Here is a 26,327-nt window from a genome sequence, read left to right as displayed (position 1 = left end):
GATTCTGGGGTCCTTTCGCAGGCTCTGGAGCATGATGTTTCCCATGCGTCGCAAATTAGCGAAGGCCTGAGAAGCTGACTCCTCGGGGTCACTCATAACGACATTATCTTCAACGGGCTCCTCCTCCTCCCAGCCACGTACTACTCCAAAGTGTCCCGAGGGAGTCAAACTAGGCCTTGCAGATTGCCGCATGTCTTCCTCCTCCTCCTCCTCAAACCCTGCAAAAGTTCCCGCAGAATCGTCCTCCTCCTCCTCTTCCACCCCTGGATCCTGCTCGGGCCTCTGGGAGCTAGGCATAATGGGGTCAGGATTCTCAGGATAAAGGGGGCCTTGAGAGGCAAGGAAGTCCTCCTCTTCCTCCTGCTGCTCTGCCTCCAGTGCCCTGTCCATAATGCCACGCAGAGTGTGCTCCAACAAAAACAGTACCGGTAGGGTGTCACTGATGCATGCGCTGTCCCGGCTGACCATCCTTGTGGCCTCCTCAAATGGCGAGAGGACAGCGCATGCATCCTTAATCAAAAGCCACTGCCGTGGTGAAAAGAAGCCCAGGCGCGCAGAGCCAGTGCTGGTGCCGTACTCGCATAGGTATTCATTGAGGGCCCTCTGCTGCGTGTACAGGCGCTGCAGCATAGCCAAGGTGGAGTTCCAGCGGGTGGGCATGTCACAGATGAGGCGGTGTACCGGCAGGTGAAACTCGCGCTGCACTTCGGCCAAACGTGCAGTGGCACTGTACGACCGCCTGAAGTGACTGCACACCCTTCTTGCCATCCTTAGCACATCCTGCATTCCCGGGTACGAGTTCAAAAACCGCTGTACCACGAGATTCAGGACATGCGCCAGGCATGGCACATGGGTTAACTTTCCCTGACGAAGGGCGGCCAGGAGGTTTGACCCATTATCAGTAACCACCATCCCTGGCTGCAGCTGGCGTGGTGTCAACCACCTCTGGGCCTGTGCCTGCAGAGCCCCAAGAATCTGAGGGGCAGTGTGCTGCCTGTCCCCTAGACACACAAGCTGCAGCACTGCGTGACACCTTTTGGCCTGAGACATAGAATAGCCCTTTGAACGTTTACGTGGTATCTCATCATATTCAAAGGACCATTCTGCAGAGGAGGGCATGGAGGAGGTAGAGGAGGAGGAGCAGGAGGGGGTAGAAGTGATCGATCTACCCGGATCAGCGACACCACCAGCTGTTTGCAGACGTGGGGGCAACACTGGCTGCAGCACCGAGCCCTGGCTACAATCCCTTCCACTGGCAAGCAGTGTCACCCAGTGAGCAGTGACAGAAATGTATCGTCCCTGCCCATGTTTGCTTGACCAAGTGTCAGCCGTCAAGTGTATCTTACGGCTGACTGACTTGGCCAGGGATGACACTACATTGCCTTCCACATGTTGGTATAGGGATGGCAGGGCCTTACGGGAAAAGTAATGCCGACTTGGCACCTGCCACTGTGGAACTGCACATTTTGCGAAGTCACGGAAGGGAGCAGACTCTACCAGGTTAAATGGTAATAGTTGCAGAGCCAGTAGTTTAGCCAAACTACTGTTTAGACGCTGGGCATGTGGGTGGCGGGGAGTATACATTTTTTTTCGTTCCAGCATGTGTGGAATCGAAATTTGGCGTCTAGATGATACAGCTGGTGGTGTGCTGGAGGTAGATGCGACACTGCCTGCTATATCATTATCCCTGCCAGTGGAGGCTGCCAACAGGTGACGAGTGACTATAGCAGGGCCAGGAACAGACTGATGTGCAGGTGGAGCAGGTGGAGCAGATGGAGCATGAGGAGGAGCGCGAGGAGAACTAGGAGGCCGACTGACCAATCTTTGGCCCTTTTGTGGGTTCTTTAAATGCTCCTGCCAACGGGCCGAGTGGTGGGTTGTCAAATGCCTGTTTAGGCAGCTTGTACCCAGGTGGTTGACATTTTTGCCACGTTTTATACCCTTCTTACAAATCTTGCAGATCGCAACTGTTTTATCTGCATGGGATGTCTCAAAAAAGGCCCAGCAAGATGAGGTGTGTATAGTGGCCCGGGAGACAACAGGTGCGGCCTTAGATGGAGTAGGCCGTCTGCTCTCCCCTCTTGCTTGCTCTGCCTCCTCCTCAACCTCAGACCCAACATCTGACTCCATCAAAGACTGAGCATCAGGCCTGGCCTGGGAGACAACAGGTGCGGCCTTAGATGGAGCGGGCCGTCTGCTCTCCCCTCTTGTTTGCTCTGCCTCCTCCTCAACCTCAGACCCAACATCTGATTCTATCAAAGACTGAGCATCAGGCCTGGCCTGGGAGACAACAGGTGCGGCCTTAGATGGAGCGGGCCGTCTGCTCTCCCCTCTTGTTTGCTCTGCCTCCTCCTCAAACTCAGACCCAACATCAGACTCCATAAAGGACTGAGCATCAGGCTGGAGTAGATGGCCGACACTGTGGTCAAACAGCTCAGCTGACTCCTCTGCCATGTCTGAAATTGGGTCTAAGGGAGGACATGAGGTGGACATGGACTCATCTGTATTTGTTCTGACAACTGCAGAAGACTGACCACTTTTCTCTGCCTGGGTCACTGTAGTTGCAGATGATGCCGATGATGAGGGTTTGTTCATATAGTCCACCACCTCCTGTACATACTGTGGACGTATAGCTTGGCCACTGCCGGAGAACAATCCAAATGGTGGCCTGGCTGAGGACTGACCACCACGTCCACCCCTGCCTCTAGACACCCTAGAAGCTGTGCCCCTTTCCGCAGCAGGGCCACGTATGCCTTTTCTTGGTCTACCAGGCATATTTGTCACTGATGCGTTGGCAACTGTGTGCGGTGAAAAACGCACACTGCTATGCGACCCACAGTTGTCGCTGGATACAGCACAGCAGTTGCGGTTCACGCACAGTAGCAAAGCCTTTTGCACAGTGGACCTAACGCTTTGAACAACAGGCGTTAGGTTGTCACTGATGCGTTGGCAACTGTGTGCGGTGAAAAACGCACACTGCTATGCGACCCACAGTTGTCGCTGGATACAGCACAGCAGTTGCGTGTCACGCACAGTTGCAAAGGCTTTTGTACAGTGCACCTAACGCTTTGAACAACAGGCGTTAAGTTGTCACTGATGCGTTGGCAACTGTGTGCGGTGAAAAACGCACACTGCTATGCGACCCACAGTTGTCGCTGGATACAGCACAGCAGTTGCGGTTCACGCACAGTAGCAAAGCCTTTTGCACAGTGGACCTAACGCTTTGAACAACAGGCGTTAGGTTGTCACTGATGCGTTGGCAACTGTGTGCGGTGAAAAACGCACACTGCTATGCGACCCACAGTTGTCGCTGGATACAGCACAGCAGTTGCGTGTCACGCACAGTTGCAAAGGCTTTTGTACAGTGCACCTAACGCTTTGAACAACAGGCGTTAAGTTGTCACTGTATTTTGCTGCCTAGCAAGCACGTATACCTGCTGTGATACAGCAGCACTGTGCCACGTGCTCACTAAACAGAACCCTCACACTTTCCCTACAGAAACTAAATTTTCAAATCTAACTAATGTAGTACAAAGTTCCCTAACTACACTAGATATCCCTTTCCACTAAATAGAAAGCTCCATACAGCAGAAGACTGACACTGTCCCTTAAGTTTTTTTTTTTTTTTTTTTTTTTTAACTCTAAGAACCAGCACAATCGCTGTATCTAACTACACTGGCTGTAAGCTAAATACAATTCTGCTATATGGAGCTTTAGAACCACTCGATATGTAGGAAATGTAGTGTAGCAAGCAGGAGTCAGACAGAACTGCTTCAACTCTCTTCAACAGGCTCTGGATAACTGTGCTAGGGGTTAGGCGGGGCCATCTTATATAGTGTGGGGCGTATTCACTCCTGATTGGCCTCTGGTCCCCGTAGTCACTCCAATCACGTTCCTAGGAGACTCCTGCCCCCTCATTGGCTTTTGCAGACGTTTCTGGGCCAATCACGGGCTTTTAAAGCCCAGTTCCTGTCCCAGTGCATTTTGGGCGGTTCTGGTGGCCGAATACCGAACTTTTGCCGCAAAAAGTTCGGTATTCGGCCGAATATCGAACATCCAATGTTCGGGTCGAACCGATGGTCGACCCGAACCGTTCGATCATCCCTAATTTCCACATCCTGCATAGAAGATATTGGCATGCTTTGTTTAGTATCATCTGCAAATACCAAGATTGTGCTAGATATCCCCTCCTCTAGATCATTTATGAATAAATTAAACAAGATTGGTTCAAGGAAAGAACCTTGGGGGACCCCCCTGTCCACACCCGCCCAATCCGAGTACTCTCCATTCATCACCACCCTCTGGACTCTCCCCTGGAGCCAGTTCTCTATCCAGGTACTCACCCTATGGTCCATACCTACATTCCTTAGTTTGTACAGTAAGCATTTGTGAGGAATGGTGTCAAAAGCCTTTGCAAAGTCCAGATACACCACATCCACAGGCTTACCTTTATCTAGGTGGCAGCTCACTTCATCATAGATGGTTAATAGATTGGTTTCGGAAGAACGTTTTTTTATGAATCCATGCTGATTACTACTAATAATACTGTTTTCATTACTAAAGTCTTGTATATGGTCCCTTAACATCCCCTCCAAAATCTTGCAGAATACTGATGTTAGGCTGACCGGCCTATAGTTACCCGGGATATATCTCGGCCCTTTTTTAAATATTGGTACCATGTTGGCTTTTTTCCAATCAGCTGGCACCATACCCGTCTGTAGACTATCCTTAAAGATCAGGAATAATGGTCTGGCAAACACCTGCTGAGCTCTTTAAGACCCCTTGGGTGCAAGCCATCCGGTCCCGGTGATTTATTTATGTTAAGTTTCTCTAGTTTAGTTCTAAGTCTATCTTCTGTTAGCCATGGTGATACTTCCTGAGGTGTATTATTTAGTTTAGCCTTACAAGCTGGGTTAGTGTAGCCCCCGATTCTTTTGTGAAGACTAAAGAGAAGCAATTATTTAACACTTCTGCCTTTTCTCTGTTCTCTGTGGCCATATTTCCCTTGTCGTCTTTTATGGGGCCAATGTGTTCTGACCTCGCTTTCTTACTGTTTATATACCTAAAGAATTTCTTGGGGTTCTTTTTACTCTCTTCCGCTATATGTCTCTCGTGTTCTATTTTAGCCGCCTTGATTTCGTCTTTACATACCTTATTACACTCTTTATAATGTTTGAATGCTGCCAATGACCCCTCAGTCTTGTGTTTTTTGAAGGCCTTTTTTTTAGTATTAATATGCATTTTTATGCTGGAATTTAGCCACTCAGGGTTTAGTTTTGCTCTTTTAAATTTATTTTCCTTTGGAATGCACTGGCCAATCCCTTTGTTTAGTATGCCCTTGAAGCACTCCCATTTTTCCTCCATGTTCTTTGTTCCCAGGGTTCTATCCCATATGATATTTTCTAGCAGAGAGCGCAGTTTTGGGAAATTGGCTCTTTTGAAATTCAGTGTCCTTATATTACTCTTGTGTTTCCTATTACTATGATAGATACTGAATCTAACTGCCGAGCCTTGGCTGAATGGCGGTTCCTTCTGCCCAGTCTATATCTGGATAATTAAAGTCCCCCATTATAATGACATTTCCCATCCTTGCTGCCAATCCTATCTATAAAAGGAGGTCCGCCTCCCCCTCCTCCCTCTGGTTGGGGGGGCCTATAGCATACGCCCAATATTACCTTCCCTATAGTGCCTTCCCTTTTAAGTTCTACCCATAGGGATTCTGCCTTGTCCATAGCTCCATTATTAATATCATCCCTCATATTTACCTGTACACTGTTCTTAATATAAAGACATACTCCTGCTCTTTTTTACCTTCTCTATCCCTGCGATAAAGGGAATACCCCTGAATGGTCGCCATCCAATCATGAGAGCTGTCAAACCAAGTCTCTGTTATCCCCACAAAATCGAAGTCCTCCTTAAACATCAGTATCTCCAGCTCTCCCATCTTGTTGGCCAGGCTTCTGGCATTGGTAAACACCTCGTAATTTTGACCGGTTGCATATATCCTCGTTTGATGTTGTTTTTAGGCTGCTCTTGTGATTTTTTCCCCATACCCACCTTGGGTTTAGGGGCTCTGAACACCCTACCGCTAATGTCCCCCTTTGTGCCCTCTGAATCTTGCTCCCCGCTGGCTAATTCTACACCTGTACCCTCCCCCCCATCACCTATTTTCAAAGCCCCTTTAACTTTATGGGCATCCTCCACCCAGTACGGCTGCACCCTCCCCATTTAGGTGCAATCCGTCCCTACCAAAGAGGCGATGGCCGACTGAGAAGTCGGCCCAGTTCTCCAGGAACCCGAAACCCTCCTTACTACACCAGCTCCTCAGCCACTTTTTAATTTCCCTAATCTCCCGCTGCCTCTCTGGTGTGGCTCGAGATACAGGTAGTATTTCTGAAAATACTACCTTGGAGGTCCTATTCCTCAACTTAGCGCCTAAGTCCCTGAAATCGCTATCTTCCTCTGCCTATGTCATTGGTACCCACGTGTACCATGACAGCTGGGTCTTCCCCAGCCCCGCCCAGTAATCTGTCCATCCGATCCGTGATGAGCCGAACCCGAGCGCCCGGTAAACAACAGACTGTTCGGCACTCACGGTCTTTGTGACAGATTGCACCAGTGGCAACTGGTGTGTTGGGGGTGCAGGGGCGCCGCCCCCCCATCCATGCGTCCCTCCCCCTAATCTGCATGCGGGGCGCTGGACGCATGGAGTTCAATAGGATGTTTTTTTTTTGTCACCTGATTAGAGCCAGAGGCTCTAATAGGCTTCAGAAGAGGGTGAACCCGGAGCAGTGCACCCCAAGCCCACCCATTGTGTGACAATAGCGAATGAAAATTCACTATTGTCACACGGATCCTCCTCCTGGCCAATCAGGAAACGCGTCCGATACACGCTTCCTGATTGGCCGAAAGGCAAACCCCATGCAATTGGCTGGGGAAGAGGCGGGAGCCGGGAGGACTGAGGACTCGCCGCCACGCCGGAGAAGCCACTGCTGGTCCCTATACAAGAGGAACCATACAACTCAGTCTCTGCCCGGCTCTCCCTCATCCAACATGCCGGGCACAGCCACCCTGACAGCCGCCCTGTTCCTCACCCTGCTGGCTGCAGACTACACACATGCCAGTGAGTACCCAGGCACTTTTTCTGCTATCTTCCCTTTCCGTCATCCCCTACATGTGCCGCTTGTCTCTATGTGTGCCCCCAGGTGACTCCTCTCACACACGGCGCTCAGGGGGTCAGGCTGACGGTGTGGAGTCAGTCCTCTGTATTTTATCATGGGGAGGAGGGGAGCTGTGTGTGCTTTGTCAGCAGGCTCCATGATTGCTTCACCCAACCTGCTGGTCACTGCATTGATGGGGACATGGCACACTGGTCACTGCATTAAAGGGTTCACGGCACGCTAGTCACTGCATTGATGGGGGCACGGCACGCTGGTCACTGCATTGAAGGGGGCACGGCACTCTGGTCACTGCATTGATGGGGCACGGCACGCTGGTCACTGCATTGAAGGGGCATGGCACGCTGGTCGCTGCGTTGATGGGGGCACGGCATGCTGGTCACTGCATTGAAGGGGGCACGGCACACTGGTCACTGCATTGATGGGAACACGGCACGCTGGTCACTGCATTGATGGGAGCACGGCACGCTGGTCACTGCATTGATGGGGGCACGGCACGCTGGTCACTGCATTGATGGGGGCATGGCATGCTGGTCACTGCATTGATGGGGCACGGCACGCTGGTCCCTGGATTGAATGGGGGGCATGCTGGTCACTGCATTGAATGGGGGCACGCTGTAGTAACTCTGCATTGAATGGGGGCATTGAATGGGGGCATGCTGTAGTAACTCTGCATTGAATGGGGACACGCTGTAGTAACTCTGCATTGAATGGGGGCACGCTGTAGTAACTCTGCATTGATGGGCGGCACACTATACTTTGATTACTGAAGGCCCCTTTCACACTTTTGTGACCTCAAAGTCATGCAATTTTTTGCCGCGTTTTTTGCCGCAAAGCAATTCCTATTAGATTTGTTTCTGTTTGCCCCCCCCCAAAATTTTTGAGCAACAGCCACTGGATTGCACTGTCTATCCTTCTAATGATTGAGTCCCCTACCACCAGCACCTGTCTTTCCTTTCCCTTTCTCCTAGCCTCACTGGAGAAGTTCTTCCCCTAGCAGCCAGGGGCATCGCTCTGCTCCAGCAATGCTTGTCCCTGACTGGTTTCCCCAACATCACGCAACGGGGCGTATTTATTGGGGTGCTCCAGCCCAGGATCGGCCTCCTTGCCTTTTTCCCTTCCACCCTTCCTAACTGTCACCCATCTACTCTGCTCTGATGCCTGCACCTCCGTTCCTCCACCCAACTCTGTGCAGGCCCCAGCCTGCACCTGTCAGGTACGATCCCAGCTCTTCTTCGGTATGGACATTCGTCTCAGTGCTGCCAGCTGCTTCCCTAGATTCAGGACCTGAGCTATCCAGGGAAGCAACGTGCTTACATTTTGTGCATTTGTATACGCCCTCGATCACATGATCAAGAAACGTATACATACCACAAGATGTACACCGAATCGCATCTCCACACCCGCCGGGCATTGTACATACTTATCTAATCTAATGGGGATTCAGTAATTTAAGTCTATCTTGTGTGGCTGTTTCCTAGCTTCCCATCTCTACTTTCTCACCCTCTGGTACTCACTGACACTTTCCTTTTGTTTTTTTATCCATTGTAATAAAATATATATATTTTACTGAGCTGTAAAAGTATATTTTGATTGATTTAGAGATAATTGTATAATTGTTCTCTCTGTCATTGCAAGCATGTAGAGCTCAAGAGGCTTTAAATATTTACTTGATTTTCCCCCTTTTTTATTTTTTTTATTTTTTATTTTTTGGGGGTTGTGTTGCTGGTCACCCATGGACGTTTCTGACTGCCACTCCGGATCTTGATATCATTACCTTCTCTGGCATAGCGACCTATATGAATGAAATATTTTGTGCTTGTTCATTTTCATGTTTATATATCTATGTGGCCGGATATCTTGCATTTTCATATGTGTAGACACTAGCCCAGCTAGATTTCGGAAGAGAGGTAAATATATGTCATTTCCGGTGAGAACGCTGCACTTCCAGGCCATTTCATTGGCTGTTGGCCAATGAAATTGGCGGCTGTGGAGGACTGGCGCGGACTGCTTAGCTAAACTAGGTTGACTTTCACTAAGAGGTAGATATACTTGTGCAGGCTTTGTTGTATACTGTATTAGGCTGTTTACTCTCTCTCTTCCCACTATGCTACCAGAGGAGTAACAGGAGGGATCCTAACTGCATTATCCTTCTGGGTATTTTAGGGCTGACATTGTGTACCTCTCTTTGAGTGGATTTGTGATTACTACTCGGTATATAGGAGAAGTTGATTCAAAATGCATCAGGACTTATAAACTGGGGTCTGGCACCATTTACTATATTGGATATACACATTATTGGTCATGCTTAAGCACAAATGGACACACTAAGGGGAATCAGATACTTGAGTCTTTCTCATCACTTTTTTGTTTTACGCTGATTGTCCCTGAATTTTTAATAGGAAACAAATAAATCTGGCAAAAAGCCTTAATTGAAATGTCATAGTGCTCCAGCAATACTTTGTAATTATAAACAAAATATCCATGCTAACCCTTGAAAAATTGCAACATACTGTACCTTTTACCCTTAATACAACCAAAATCATCAACCAGTTGCCAGCAGAAAAAACCCAATATAAAAGTCTTTGACAATATGTGCAACACACTTCAACGCTAATAGTGTGACTCCTAAAATGTAATCTTCCCAAATAATATTCCACCACTGTATTATAAGTGAACTGTGTATCTTTGACTTCCCACCAAAAATAAGTGAGATCACCCATATAGATACCTCCATGACAATCAAATTCAAAGGCATTCTAGAGAGGAGAACCTCACCTCAAAGCCTAGAGGTAAATATACACATGGGTAATGTACCATCGCCATATTACATTTTTAGAATAAGACACAGCCTCTATTTTCCAGTGCCACATTAGAGTTGCTATCCATAAAATGTAAAAAAAAAAGCAAAAAACACTCCCTAATGCAGTATATCAAAAAATAATTCTTAAAAATGTTAATAAAACTTTCTGGCTTTCAGAAATTCTAAATTCGCTCTAGGTCGGAGTTTGAATTTCAGAATGCCAATTTTTTTTTTTTATTATTGATACTACAATTGATACAAAATGGTGCAGATTCATGTAAATGTTTATACTTTTTTCAGGATTCTTTTGTACTTCCAAGTTGGGAGGTGGAGATTACTTCACATTAACCTATCAAATAATGCTTTATTACCATGTGTTTCAGGTTTGCTCGATACTTCATGAGTGCAGATGGCTCAGAGTTTCGAACTTTGATCAAGGCCTTCGGCATTAGAATTGATGTCCTTGTTTATGGAAATGTAAGTTTATATGAAAAAAAAAAACATATTTGGCCACTTTTGAAAGGGATATTTTATCCATTATAATAGGTCAACATACAATTTTTAAACAAGTTGGCACATTAGGGGCTGCGGATATTCCATATTTTATGTTTGGGTGAAACAGATTATCGAAGGGGGTCTATTGAGACATTTTGTATTATGGTAATGACTTGTTTAACTGCATCACTGGGATGTACGATTCATTGTGAATACACCCAAGCACTCAGCAGTAGCAGCCAACACAAATGCATAGCAATACCTTACAACGCATACTCCATACATTGTGGTTAGTGATGGGCCGAACACCCCCCTATTCAGTGCGTATCAGAACATCTCGAACAGGGGACAAGTTCTAGCGAACATTCAAACTCTATTAAAGTCTATTGGACACTAACAAGATAAATCAAAATACCTAATTTTTAAAGGCTTATATGCAAGTTATTGCCATAAAAAGTGTATGGGGACCCGGGTACTGCCCCGGGGGACATGCATCAATGCAAAAAAAATGTTTTTAAAAGATAGTTTTTACAGGAGCAGTGATTTAAATGATGCTTAAAGTGAAACAATAAAAATGAAAAATCCCTAAAAAATATCGTGCCTGGGAGGTCCCCTTAATGTGCCTGTAAAGTGGCGCATTTGTATGATGTATAGAGCCAGTTACAACAATACTGACATTTCTTAAGGAAAAAATGTAATTTAAACTTGCTCGTGGCTGTAATGTATTGCCGACCCCGGCAATACAGAAAAAATAAATGGAAAAAAAAAAAAAAAACAGCGTAGGGTCCCCCCCCCCAAGTCCATACCAGGCCCACGCCAAAATTGAAAGGAAAATGGTGTAGGCCCCCCAAAATCCATACCAGGCCCTTATCCGAGCATGCAGCCTGGCAGGTTAGGTAAGGGAAGGGGACGAGCGAGCGCCCCCCCTACTGAACCATACGAGGCCACACGCCCCCCTCAACATAGGAGGGTGGGTTCTTTGGGGCAGGGGGGGCTCTGTATCCCCCCACCCCAAAGCATCTAGTCCCCATGTTGAAGGGCCTCTTCCTGACAACCCTGGGCTGGGGCTTTGGGGGTCTGCGGGTGGGGGGCTTATTGGAATATGAAAGCCCCCTTTAACAAGGAGGCCCCCAGATCCTGCCCGCCCAAGTGAATGGGTAACTGGTACATCGTAACCCTACCCATTCACCCGAAAAATGTACCAATAAAAAAAATAAACACATAGACAGTTTTTGACAAGTCCTTTATTCAAAAATCAAAATAAAAAAATAGTGTCCCCCTGATGTAAATCCATCGTCAATCACGCCCCCCGTCGCACTCGCTGACCCGAAAAAAGAAAAAAAAAAGCTTCGCTCTCGCTAAACGCTTCCCGCGGGCTGCCTATTCGCGGTTTGACAGTTCTTATATAGAGAATGGGCAGGGCAAAGCCAGTAATGTCACAAGGTGGTCCCGCCCTTTGTGACGTCACGGAAGAGTCCATGCTGGGTAGGTGACATTGCGAGGGACGGTGCTATCGGTTGACATAACCTGTGAGGCTCCACCCATTCCCTATAAAAGACCTGTCAAACCGCGAATAGGCAGTCTGCGAGAATTGTTCACCGAGAGCCGAGCTTTTTTTTTATTTTTAAATAAAGGATTTGTCAAAAACTTGTCTTGTGTGTTTTTTTTTTTTGTATACTTTTTTGGTGAATGGGTAGGGGTATGATGTGCCAGATACCCATTCACATGGGGGCAGGAATCTGGGGGCCTGTTAAGGGGGCTTCCAGATTCTGAAAAGTCCCCCACCTGCAGACCCACCACAACCACAGCCCAGGGTTGTCGGGAAGAGGCTCTTGTCCCCATTAATATGGGGACAGGGTGCTTTGGGGGGCACCCCAAAGCATCCTCCCCATGTTGAGGGCAAATGGCCTGGTATGGTTCAGAAGGCGGGGGGCCGCTTGCTCATCCTACCCCCCTTTCCTGGCCTGCCAGGCTGCTTGCTCAGATAAGTGTCTGGTATTGATTCTAGGGGGGACCCCACGCCTTGTTTTTTTTTGGTGTAGAATTCACCTTCAAATCTATACCAGACCCTAATGGCCTGGTATAGATTTTGGGGGGACCCACATTGTTTTTTTTCCCCCCATTCTGTCATGTGGTTCTTTTTACCCCAATTTTTTTTCATTTACATTTTCTTTTTTACAATTATTTTTTTTAATTCAGCTCTCAGCAGGGAAGCCTTACCGAACATCCCGCTAAGTGCCGAGAATTTTCAGATGTTAGGCGAGTACCTGAATGGGCGATGTTTAGGTCAAACTTCTGCTTGGCCCAAACTGTTCACCCATTCCTAGTGGTGCCTGAACACTATAACCCATTTCAGTTACTTTTGCTGGGTGCAGGAATGGGCCCTGCTGTAAAAAACTGGGTCTAAAGCAGTTGATAGATACATGATGGGTCTGTACCGGGGGCCGTGTAGTTGGGTCAATACTCCGGTTGCATGGCCCTTACTTTCATGACAAAAGAGGAAAAAGGGGAGGTCATAGTTGCGCACACCTAACACAGGTGCTTTGAAGAGTTCCTGGGTCAGATCCTGTAGGATTGCCCAGTCATCATCAGTCAATCTGAACAGTGTTTGTGAGGTTAACTCATAAAGAGGCCCCAGTTTGGATGAGATGTTGGGGATCCAATCTCTGCAGTAACTGACAAATCTGAGAATGGCTCCCAGTTGTCTGGTGTTACGAGGTCTCTGGAGGTCCCGCAATGTCTGTATTCTCTGAGTGGTTAGGTGTCGGATACCCTGATCTCCTTGCAGAACTGGAATTTCTCCTTGCTAGCCTTATTGCCCGTGGATGCCAGATGGTCAATGATACAGTGTGCTGATAACAGGCCTCCCATGTGGGACCACAGAGCAACAGATCATCTACATACTGCAGCAATACAACCTCTGAATCCATTGTGGTCCATTGATCCAACATGAACTTAAGTTTGCAACTATATTCCGAGGGACTGAGAGAAGGGAGAGCACCTCTGAGTGCAATTGAAATTTTAATACAGAGATTACAAAGTAGTAAATCACATAGAGGTAACTTGTGTTGCATATGTCCGGGATGTCAGCTTCTCTGCTGGTGGTGGAGCAGTGATCTGCAGAGCCCAGGGTGTGATGACGGGACAGACAAGCGAGCCAGCTTGCTGTGTTGCTTCCGGGTGGGCGGGAGGGGGAAACCGCAAGGCGGAGATGGATTGCATCTGATGTCAGATCTGGGACAGGGCACAAGCAGAAGGGCGGAAGAGCTTCACACCGCGTTTCGGAGCATGCACGAGTGCCCGACGGGGCATGCGCACTCCTTTGTCAAGTGTCCAGGACATAGGAATGTGAAGGTCTCATATAGTCGGCTGCAGGGGGCGTATATCAAACATTAAAATGGCAATTGAAGCGATTGATGGCAGACCCCTGCAACCGTCACAGGTTACCCACAAGACTGTTCCAGTTGACATGGCTATAGGGGCTGTTCACAGGGACTCAGTCTGTTTCCAGGTTATATCGTCCCCACACTACTCTGTTGTTTTAGGGTACCCTTGGCTTCAGAAGCATAATCCGACCTTTGATTGGCAGTCGGTTGAGATCCTCTCTTGGTCTCCACAGTGTGGCGCTGTTTGTATCCATGGGCCTGTTAAGGTACTTTGTACCTCCTCAGATTCAGTATTGCCTACTGAATATCATGAGTATCAAGATGTTTTGACAAGATGCGTGCTGGTTCTCTTCCTCCTCATCGTCAGTACGATTGTGCCATAGACTTGCAACCTGGTGCCATTCCCCCTTGTGGCAGGGTTCATCCTCTCTCGGTTGCCGAGAATAAGGCCATGGAGGAGTACGTGGTGGATGCGCTTGCCCGAGGGCACATTTGCAATTCCACTTCTCCAGCGGGTGTTGGATTTTTCTTCGTAAAGAAGAGGGGGGTGAGTTGAGTTCTTGCATTGATTATAGGGGTCTCAATCGTATCACGGTCAAGAATGCATACCCGATTCCGTTGATTACTGATTTGTTTGACCACCTCAAGGGAGCAACGGTCTTTACCAAGCTTGACCTAAGGGGCACGTATAACCTTGTAAGGATCAAGGAGGGGGATGGGTGGAAGACCGCGTTTAATACCAGAACCGGTCATTACGAATATTTAGTAATGCCCTTTGGCTTGTGCAATGCGCCCGCTATCTTCCAGGAGTTCATCAATTATGGCTTTCGTGATATGTTGCAGCAATGCGTGGTAGTCTATTTGGACAACATCTTGATTTACTCGAACTCCATTGAATCACACTACCTGGATGTCAGACGGGTGCTGCAGCGGTTATGCGAGAATGGGCTTTTCTGTAAGCTTGAGAAATGTGAAATCCATCTGTCTCAGGTTGGCTTCTTGAGCTACATCATTTCTGCTGAGGGGTTCTCTATGGACCCTCAGAAAGTTTTGGCTGTTCTACAGTGGCCTCGTCCTAGTGACTCTGTTCCATTCAGCGTTTCCTTGGGTTTGCCAACTACTATCGGAAATTTATCAGGAACTTTTCCTCTTTGGCCAAACCTATTTCAGATCTGACCAAGAGGGGCAGTGATCCCCACAATTGGACGCCTGCTGCTATCCAAGCTTTCAAGGCCCTCAAATCTGCTTTGGCTCCCATTTTGTCTCATCCCAATCCTGGTTTGCCCTTTGTCCTAGATGTGGATGCGTCTGAGATGGGAATAGGCGCCCTCCTGTCTCAGCGTCAGACACCTGATGGACCCTTACTTCCTTGTGGGTTCTACTCCAGGAAGCTGTCTCCAGCTGAATGCAACAACGAGATTGGAGACAGAGAGCTCTTGGCCATTATCCTGGCTGTCAAGCAGTGGAGACACTTGCTCGAAGGTTCTGTGGTTCCGGGTTCTCATTCTCACCAATCATAAGAATCTGACGTCTCTCAGAGGCCAAGCGGCTCACGCCCCGTCAGGCCAGATGGGCCTTATTCTTTGTCTCGTTGCGCACGTACCACAATTCCAAGACTGATGGTCATCCTGGTAACAACCAGATGTCTTGGGCTATTTTCCATCAGTTCTGGTGGCTATCGGTCTGCACTGATGTTGCTGCGTACGTGGCTGCTTGTCCGGTCTGTGCCAAGAACAAATCTCCACGGCACCTTCCCTTGGGCCTACTGCATACCATTCCCAATGGGGAGCCTCCCTGGTCTCACCTGGCCATGGATATTATTGTGGAACTTCCCGCGTCTCAAGGTTACATGGTTATCCTCATGGTTGTCCAAAATGTGCCACTGTGCTCCTTTTAAGCAGCTGCCTACCGCTCACGAGCTTGCCTCTGTGTTTGCCAGGGAGGTTTTTAGCTTACACAGGTTGCCTAAGGAGATTGTCTCGGACCGTGGGAGTCAGTTTGTCTCTAGGTTCTAGCGTGCCTTTTGCTCTCAGTTGGGTATTCGACTCTCATTCTCCTCGGCCTACCATCCCTAGTCCAATGGTGCCGCTGAACGTTCCAACCAGGCTCTGGAGCAATTTTTCTGCTTCTATATCTGGACAATTGGGTTGATCTGCTACCCTGGGCAGAGTTTGCCAGGAACTCTGCCATCAACTCGTCCTCCGGAATGTCTCCATTCATGGCCAATTATGGGTTCCAACTGGCTGTGTTGCCCGAGTTGTTCTCGCCACAGGACATTCCAGGTGTGGAGGATCACCTTCGTGCCCCCTCCGTTCCTCTTGGGTGCAGATTCAAGAGTCTTTACGGGTCTCTGCACAGCATCAGAAGCTCCAGCCAGACCAGAGATGTTTATCTGCTCCTTCGTACCAGGTCGGGGAGACAGTGTGGTTGTCGGCCCATAACGTCAACCTCAAGGTGCCCACGGGCGAGCAAGCCCCCCCCTCTCCTGAACCATATCAGGCCACATGCCCTCAACATGGGGTGGGTGGTTTGCGCCCCCCACCCATAGCACCTTGTCCCCATATTGATGGGCACAGAGAAAAAGATGCACCCCACTCAGGCAGTTTGGAACTTTACAACCAGCCTTGGGTGCAGGCCCTTGGATCGCCACCGCAGACAGGATACAAGAGAAATGGCTTCACACCAGGTAATAGCTCACAATAAAAGGCTTTATTGAACAAGGACCCAAGATACAGCAAAATGGATGGTAGACATGTTTCACACGGCTCATGAGTCGTGTGAAACATGTCTACCATCCATTTTTCTGTACCTTGCATCCTTGTTCAATAAAGCCTTTCATCGTGAGCTATTGCCAGGTGTGCGGCCATTTCTCTTGAACCCATATTGATAGGGACATGGGCCTCTTCCTGATAACCCTGGGCTGTGGTTTTCGGGGACTGCGGGTGGGGGGCTTATCGGAATCTGGAAGCCCCCTTTAACAAGCAGGCCTCCAGATCCCGCCCCCCCCCCATGTTAATGGGTATCAGGTACATCGTACCTCCACCCATTTACCAAAAAAGTGTAAAAAAGTAAAAACCACAGAACACAGTTTTTGACAAGTTTTTTATTAAAAAGAAAAAAAAATAGTGTCCCTCGATGTAAATCCATCGTCAATCACTCCGCCTGCTGGACCCAAAAAGTAGAAAAAAATAGAAAAAAGGCTTTGCTTTTTCAGAGGCTACTCACCGTCTGCCCGATCTTCAGCTTTGACAGCTCTTTTATAGACAAGGGGCGGTGCCACAGGGTAACATAACCGAGTGGCCCCGCCCTTTGCCTATAAAAGAACTGTCAAAGCTGAAGATCGGGCAGACAGTGAGTAGCCTCTGAAGAGGAAAAACGTTTAATTTTTTTCTATTTTTCGGGTCCGGCTTTACATTGAGGGACGCTATTTTTTTTTCTTTTTAATAAAGGACTTGTTAAAAAGTGTGTTCTGTGGTTTTTACTTTTTTACACTTTTTTTGTGAATGGGAAGGGGTACTATGTACCTGATACCCATTCGCATGGGGGGGGTGGGATCTGAGGCCCCCCCACCCACAGACCCACACAATCACAGCCCAGGGTTGTTGGGAAGAGGCCCTTGTCCTCATCAACATGGATACAAGGTGCCTTGGGGGCTCCCCAAAGCACCCTCCCCATGTTGATGGCAAGCGGCCTGGTATGGTTCGGGGAGCGGCGCTCGCTCATCCCCTCTTTCCTAGACTACCAGGCTGTATGCTCATATAAGGGTCTTGTATGGATTATGGGGGGAACCCCACGTAGTTTTTTTTTTGGGGGGGGGGTTCAAATTTTGGCATGGAGTTCTATACTAGACCCAAAAGGCCTAATCTATACTAGACCCAAAAGGCCTGGTATGGATTTTGGGGGGGGGGACCCCATGCCCTTTTTAAAAAAACATTTTTTGCAAGGAGGCTCCCTTAAAATCTATACCGGACCCAAAGGGCCTGGTATACAGTAGATGTGGGAGGGGACCCCACACCGTTTTTTTAATATTCTGTCATAGGGTTCCCCTTAATTACTTAAATACAGGGCACTTTCACCCCCTTTCTGCCCAGACCAATTTTCAGCTTTCAGTGCTCATTGGCATCCATGGGAAATATTGGTCAGCTTGACATGAGGACTGGAAAGTAAAACCTTGGACAGAGGGTTGGCTGCAGATGTAGTATACTTTTTTTTGCAAAAGCTTTTGACACAGTTCCCCACACACGGCTAATGTGTAAGGTAAAGTCTACAGGCTTGGAAATATCATTTTGTAAATGGATAGAAAATTGGCTAACAGATAGATATCAGAGGGTAGTGGTTAATGATTCTTACTGTAGATGGTCTAAGGTTATCAGTGGTGTACCTCAGGTTCAGTGTTGGGACCCTTACATTTTAATATCTTTATAAATGACATAGGGTCTGTAATTAAAAGTACCATTTCAGTCTTTGCAGATGACACCAAGCTTTGCAGTGGAATAACTTCCTTACAGGATGTCTCCAACTTACAAGCTGACCTTAATACACTGTTTTATTGGTCAACTATGTCGCAAATGAGGTTTAATGTTGATAAATATTAAGTTATGCATTTGGGGGCTAAGAATGTGCATGCATCATACATACTAGGGGGAGTAGAACTGGGAGAATCCATAGCGGAGAAGGATCTGGGTGTTCTGGTAAATCCTAAGCTTAATAGCATGCAATGCCAAGTTGCGGTTTCCAAAGCAAGCAAAGTCCTTTCTTGTATTAACAGAGGCATGGACTCCAGAGGGAGAGATATCATTTCGCCCCTGTACAAATCATTAGTAACACCTCATCTAGAATATGCAGTTCAGTTTTGGGCACCAGTTCTTAAAAAGGATATCGGGGAACTGGAGAAAGTGCAGAGAAGGGCAACCAAACTGATAAGAGGCATGGAGGAGCTCAGCTATGAGAAAAGATTTGAGGAACTGAATTTATTCTCTCTTGAGAAGAGGAGATTAAGGGGGCATATAATCAACATGTATAAATACATAAGGGGTCCATATAGGGAACTCGATGTTGAGTTATTCACTTTAAGGTCAACACAGAGGACAAGGGTTACAGTGCTAAATAGCAAAAAATAACCTGGTCATAAAACCTTCCGGAGGTCAAGTGGTTAAAAAAAGCATTGATCTATTATTTGTGTTGGAAAAGAGGCTTTAGAATGTCCAATGTGCCATGCTGGGTGCGCTGAGTCCCAAAGCAGTGATGCCATTTTTTTGCAAGATTGCTGCAGTCCCAAAAGACCTCAGATACCGAGAAGGTGGGGGGACTTCTGCTGAATGGGTATTTTTATAGGTGTGCATGTGTGGAGCCTCGCTCCTGCTTCTGATGGAGTTTTTTTTGGTGGAAGTTTGTTTGAGGGCCAGTTTCCAGCACATGCAGCCCAGTGTGTTTCTTTATGCATCAAAAAAAGCATGGAAAGTAGGTTATATGGTTTCCAATGGCATAGTTCCCACCAGTGCTTTCAGTTCCAGTGCCTTGCAGTTCTAAAAAAAAAAAGTAGAACATGCTGCATTTTTCCTGCACTAGACTGTGCTGGAATGCTGTAAAATGCAGTAAAAAGGCACTGGAACGCACCTAAACGCATTGGAACACACATGTCCTTATTTAAGGTTAAGAAAAAAGAGGGGGGGGGGGGGGAAATGCACTAAACTGCATTAAAAACATGTCAAAAGCATCTGGAATGCATCCGACCTGCCTTTCTTTGGTGTGAACTGGCCCTGAGGGATTTTTGCTGGGAGGGCATTTTTTGAGGGAAAAGAGGACGTCAATTTTATTTGGGTACAGCGTCGCACGACCGTGCAATTATCGGTTAAACTAACGCAGTGCCGAATAGCAAAATATGGCCTGGCTATTAAGGGGGCAAATCCTTCTGGTGCAGAAGCGGTTAAAAGGGTGGATTTTTGCTATAGGGGGTTTGCTTGAGGTGGGGTGGTTGTTTATGGGGAGTCATTTTTGTTTGAGGGAGAGGGGAAATTTCTCGATTATATATTTTCTTTATTGTTGCATGTTAAACACTTATTGTCACTGCACTTTGTATGGTGGACTGTACAGTACATAGAAGAAAAAATGGGGGATTTGGCGCTGCCTAGTGGCGATGATATAAATAAGGGAAAAATGGTATATACTACATATGATGATAGTATGATAAAATATGAGGAGTAAGGTGTGAAACAAAACTAATATGCAGTATACAAAAGATATTGTATCAAATAATCAATGTAATAGCATGTATATAAGTGCCTGTAGGTGGCGTGTGCACATATATAATAAATATGAAAAAGTGCTTTATTAGAAAAATAGCAGGTAAAGGGTACTCACATTTGTGCAGATATAAACAAGCGGTGTACGATAAGTCTGGAACTCACTGCGTTCCACGCCAGTGCCGGAAACCGGAAGTGATGCAACGGCGCTGTACGCGTTTCGTAAGCATACGTCTTCAACGCTGCTGAACCTGCTATTTTTCTAATAAAGCACTTGCCATACAGAATTACACTATGTGCCTTTTCCTTATTCTTTACTGCCCATGTGTATATAATCTGTCCCGCTGAGATTGGTTGATCTTACTCTGGAGCATTGGAGTTACCACTCCATACAGGCAGGACCCCACCAGACCCGGCCATCCTCTTAGTACCTTACAAGGGACCCTCCGGCACGTCTATCCCACACAGAGGGAACAAGGATCCACTTGAGGGACCACTATCCCATTTACATACCCGCTCTATACCCTTGTGTGGGGTGGGTATTTCTGGTGAGTGGGCTACCTATCATAGGGGTCAGAGAGCACCTCACCTCAACACCCACCACGGGGTCACCGGTATTGTGTATTATTTACACAAAGAATTCTGCCACTTTATTTAATATATTATTTTTTGCACATTTACAGTGGGTACGGAAAGTATTCAGACCCCCTTAAATTTTTCATTTTTTGTTATATTGCAGCCATTTGCTAAAATCATTTAAGTTCATTCTTCTTCCTCATGAATGTACACATAGCACCCCATACTGACAGAAAAACACAGAATTGTTGACATTGTTGCAGATTTATTAAAAAAGAAAAACTGAAATATCACATGGTCCTAAGTATTCAGACCCTTTGCTCAGTATTTAGTAGAAGCCCCCTTTTGATCTAATCATCATCCCGTTTATTCACTATTAATATTTTATATCCACTGAAGTCACTATTGTTGATTACTACAACATCACTCATCACTTTATCCTTGTTTACAGTATTTTCAGTGATTTGTATATTTATTATCACTTGGTCACTTTATTATTTGTGTGCACATGTCACAGGCACTTATGCACATGCCACTATATTGATTATTTGATATAATACCTTTTTATTAATTTTATACATTTTGTGAATTGTACATTGGTTTTACTTCATATTTATCCCTGTTTACATTATTATCAGTGATTTATATATACACTTTTTCATATTTATTATATATGTGCACACGCCACCTACAGGCACAGCTTTATGTTCATTCAAAGCTCCCTGTAAATGGCTGAGCAGCATTTAGCCCGACTTGATTTAACAGGAAGTTCCCATCCTGCTGCCAGAACACAGTGCTGTATACTGTACATAGGCTATCTACAAGTAATACAGCGCACAGGGCGTGCACATGTACTAGTGAAGGTAATGGTTCATTTGGGCCAGCTTGGTAAAAATTATTTAAACTTCACTAAAAGATGGAAAATAGATTTAAGTTACTTATCCAGTTCAGTCTGCCAGATATTTTCTAACTGGCCTACTACTTTTTCCAATATTTTGCTAGATCTAGAGGTAAATTTTTCATATAATTGTCCTGATCTTCCTATTTGTACTATTTATGGACAGCTTTACTCTGAAGGCAACATTTATTTATAACTATTTAGTGACTTCAGAATATTTGGTGATACCTTTGATCTTTTTTGATAATGATTTTCTTATTTGACCTTTTTGTTTTCAGGCAGGGAAGTTTAATATCATTCCAACTCTCATCAATATTGTGGCAGCCTTTACATCTGTGGGTGTGGTGAGTTATTCTTTACATTTGAATTATACAAAAGAGCGGCCTAAGATAAGGTTTACTGTTTGATATTAGTTTTAGCACCCTAGGGAGGTAATGGGGTATAAAGCATCCTTAAAGCGGTAGTATACTGCTTTTTGTGATTTTTAACTACAGGTAAGCCTATAATAAGGCTTACCTGTAGGTACAATTAATATCTCCTAAACCTGCACGGTTTAGGAGATATTTGCGCTGCATGCAGCCGCTGACGCGAGCGGCGCATGCGCTCTGAAGGTCCGGCGGACCTTCAGAGTTCCTTGCCGGGAAGTTGCCGGAAAATCACTTCCGTGCGCATGCGTGACGTCATCGCGGCTCCGGCCAAACACAGTGCCGGAGCCGCCGCACCTGGAAAAGACGCCGAGGGATCATGTCTGCTCCCACAGCGGTGTCCGGGGGTCCGTGTTGGGGCTTTGTTCTAAGGTAAGTGTTTCATAAAGAGCTAGTATGCGATGCATACTAGCTCATTATGCCTTTGTCTTGCAGGGTTTTTTTTTTTCCCTTTGAGTATACTACCGCTTTAACCATTTTTAGTCCGGGCCAGTTCTAACATTTTTCTCACACATGATAAAACCAGTTTTTTTTTTTTTTTACTAGAAACCTACTTACACCTGCCAAACATTATGGAGTTGATTTACTAAAACTGCAGAGTGCAAAATCTGGTGCAGCTCTACATATAAATCAGCTTCCAGTTTTTTTTTTTTTTTTGCCAAAGCATAAATTAACAAGCTGAAGTTAGAAGCGGATTGGCTACCATGCACAGCTGCACCAGATGTTGCACTCTTTAGTTAAACTAAACCAACCACTATATATTTTCTGAAAGCAGCTGATTATCAAACACAAATTTTCAGGAAAAATACAGTTTAACCACTTGCCGGCCAACTTATAGCCGAATGACGGCTGCAGTGCGGCCAGCTATTTCTGAGAGGGCATCTATTGAGGTCCCCCCCGTGCTCGTGCTTCTCGCGCACCCCCTGATTGTCGGGACCCAGTGCATCACGGATCGGGGTACAGAACCAATCACAGTGGCCCTTTGCCATTTGATTGCTCCATCCAATGACAGAGAAATCACTTTGTCAACAAACCGGCATCATGTCCGGTTCAGCTCTCTCCTCTATCCTCTCCTCACACTGATCAATACAGCGTATGAGGAGGGAGACAGTGCAGCAGTGTGAGTGGGCTGGATTTGGAGTGTCCACATTGCTCATCGGTGCCACAGCAGTGCTCATCCGTGCCTCAACTGTGCCCATCAGAGCTCATCTATGCATCACCCGTACCCATCAATGCTCATCCATACCTTATCCGTGCCCATCAGTGCTCATCCATGCCTCATCAGTGCCCATTAGTGCTCATCCATGCCTCATCTGTGCCACATCAGCTCTCATCTGCGCCTCATCCATGCCACATTAGTGCTCATCCTTCTTGCCCATCATTGCCAAATCTGTGCCTCACCTGTGCCACATCAGTGCTCATCTGTGCTTCATCCATGCCACATCAATACTCATCCATGCCATATCAGTGCTCATCCATGCCTCATCCATGCCACATAAGTGCTCATCTGTGTCTATCAGTGCTCACCCATGCTACATCTGTACCACATCAGTGCTCATCTGTGCCTCATCAATGCCCATCAGTGTTCATCTGTGCCTCATTCGTGTCATCAGTGCTCACCCATGCTTCATCCATACCACATCAGTGCTCATCTGTGCCTCATCCGTACCCATCAGTGCTCATCTGTGCCACATCATTGCTCATCTGTGCCTCATCCATACCACATCAGTGCTCACCCGTGCCTCATTCATGCCACATCAGTGCTCATCCATGCCCCATCCTTGCCATATCAGTGCTCATCCATGCCCCATCTGTGCCATATCAGTGCTCATGCGTGCCCATCTGTACCTCATCTGTGCCACATCAGTGCTCATCTGTGCCTCGTCCATGCCACATCAGAGCTCATCCGTGCCCATCATTGCTCATTCATGCCTCATCTGTGCCACATTAGTGCTCCTCCGTGCCACATTAGTGCACCTCCATGCCACATCAGTGCTCATCTGTGCCACATCTGTGCCGCATCAGTGCTCCTCCGTGCCTCATACTGTAGGGCAGTATTCCAACATAATGACCCCTAACACCCCTCCAAGACAACCACCGCCTTGCTAAAGAAGCTGAGGGTAAAGGTGATGGACTGGCCAAGCATGTCTCCAGACCTAAACCCTAATGAGCATCTGTGGGGCATCCTCAAATGGAAGGTGGAGGAGTGCAAGGTCTCTAACATCCACCAGCTCTGTGATGTCCTCATGAAGGTGTGGAAGAGGACTCCAGTGGCAACCTGTGAAGCTCTGGTTAATTCTAAGCCCAAGAGGGTTAAGGCAGTGCTGGAAAATAATGGTGTCCACACAAAATATTGACACTCTGGGCCGAATTTGCACATTTCCACTTAGGGGTGTACTCACTTTTGTTGCCAGCGGTTTAGACATTAATGGCTGTGTTCAGTGATCAATGTTAAACAACATGATATAAAGTCGAATAAATGTCCAACAATGAGAATGATTGGTGAAAACAGATAAAGTGTCACAGTGCAAAATTTATAAAATGTAAATCACTCGTGAACGTTGTTCTCCGCCATATGGATAAAATGCAAACTCACCAGAGCTAAATGCTGTCTAAATAATAGGACAGCAATAGCATATAAAGCTGCTGATGTTTTATTCTTTATTAGTCCTTAAGAACGAATCAGCCACTGCAAGGAATTCCTGTTGTTGTAGCATCGATCAAATGCATATATATATGCATATATCCAAATAAATATCCAAATAAAATGGAGATATTCATAGTGTAGTATTTAATATAAAAATAAGATTTAATAAAATTTAAATTTAATAGCTTTATACGCTATTGCTGTCCTATTATTTAGACAGCATTTAGCTCTGGTGAGTTTGCATTTTATCCATACGGTGGAGGACAACGTTCACGAGTGATTTAAATTTTATCAACTTTGCACTGGCACACTTTATCTGTTTTCACCAATCATTCTCATTGTTTTACATTTATTGGACTTTTTATCGTGTTGTTTAACATTGATCACTGACCACTGCAATTGTTTTTTTTTTCATGTTTTCAAGGTGTATGTATATTTCGCACTATTTTTGCTAGCAGCTTCAAAATTTTTAGTATTTATCAGTATTTTTACTCACATCATATTTATATTTTGAGAGTGCTGACATTTTATTTTATTTTGATTAATGGCTGTGTGTTTAGTTATTTTAAGGGGACAGCACATTTACACTGTTATACAAGCTGTACACTCACTACTTTACATTGTAGCAAAGTGTCATTTCTTCAGTGTTGTCACATGAAAAGATATAATAAAATATTTACAAATATGTGAGGGTTGTATTCACTTTTGTGAGATACTGTATGTTCAAAAGACTCATTATGCCTCCTATATTATGTATTGGGATGTTTGCTTTCCAAAATATGGTCATTTTGTGGGTGTTTCCATTGTGCTGGGTTCCCAGGGCCTTCAAAATTGTAATAGGTAGTCAGGAATTAGACATGTACAGTAGTATGTCCCTAGACCACCTGACAGTGCTCCCTGCATGTTGGGCCTCTGTATGTGGCCAGGCTGTGCAAAAGTCTTACACATGTGGTATCACCATACTCAGGAGTAGCAGAATGTATTTTGGGGTGTAATTTTTGCTATGTATATGCTGTGTGTTAGAAATATCTTTTAAATTGACAACTTTGTGTAAAACAAAAAATGTGTTTTCATTTTCTTTTCACATTTTCCAAAAACTTGTGGAAAAAAATGACATGTTCAAAAGACTCATTACACCTCCCAAATTATGTTTTACGGTGTTTGCTTTCCAAAATTGGGTCATTTGTGGGTTTTTCCATTGTCCTCGTGCTCCAGGTGTAATTTATGTCCTTCTGTATGTGGCTAGGCTGTGAAAAGTCTCACACGTAGTATTGCCATACTCAGGAGGAGTAGCACAATGTGTTTTGGGGTGTAATTGCAAGTATGCCTATGCCATGTGAGGGAAAAAAACTGTTAATATGACAATTTTGTGGGGGAGGTGCTCCTGACGGGATGATGTGACGACACTGGAGTAGGCTGTGCCGCTGCCCTACCTCCCGCCTCTCGATGTACCCTGTGGCCCACGCCAGTGAGAGACAGCGTATGGCCATATAAGTGAGGCTCTGAGTTGCCGTCTAAACGAGGCCCTGAGCTGCCAGTGTACACAGGGTGGGAGGATACCGAACTCAGGGTGGAGGCGTACCAAGAGATGTGATTGTGAGGTTTAACTATGCAGAAGAAAAGATGATAGTTATGGGAAAAGCCTGGAATTCTTCTGGGATTATTTTAGAAGGAGTG

General features: G+C 46.1%; 1 protein-coding gene across 1 annotated transcript in view; it reads left to right on the top strand.

The window, feature by feature from the left end:
- Window positions 1-26,327, top strand: part of P2RX3 (purinergic receptor P2X 3) — a gene marked incomplete at both ends in the record, with an annotated part of 285,859 nt that overhangs the window by 193,111 nt on the left and 66,421 nt on the right. Inside the window, 2 exons of the mRNA XM_082268304.1 lie at window positions 10,365-10,458; window positions 21,857-21,922. Coding sequence (XP_082124430.1) covers window positions 10,365-10,458; window positions 21,857-21,922 — 160 coding nt within the window. The remainder of the gene's footprint in view (window positions 1-10,364; window positions 10,459-21,856; window positions 21,923-26,327) is intronic.

This window comes from Pelophylax lessonae, assembly GCF_965119305.1.
Source record: "Pelophylax lessonae genome assembly, chromosome: 9".
NCBI classification, from domain to species: Eukaryota; Metazoa; Chordata; class Amphibia; order Anura; family Ranidae; genus Pelophylax; species Pelophylax lessonae.
The sequence above is the reverse complement of the archived record's forward strand: the minus strand, read 5'-3'. Positions and strand labels throughout refer to the sequence as shown.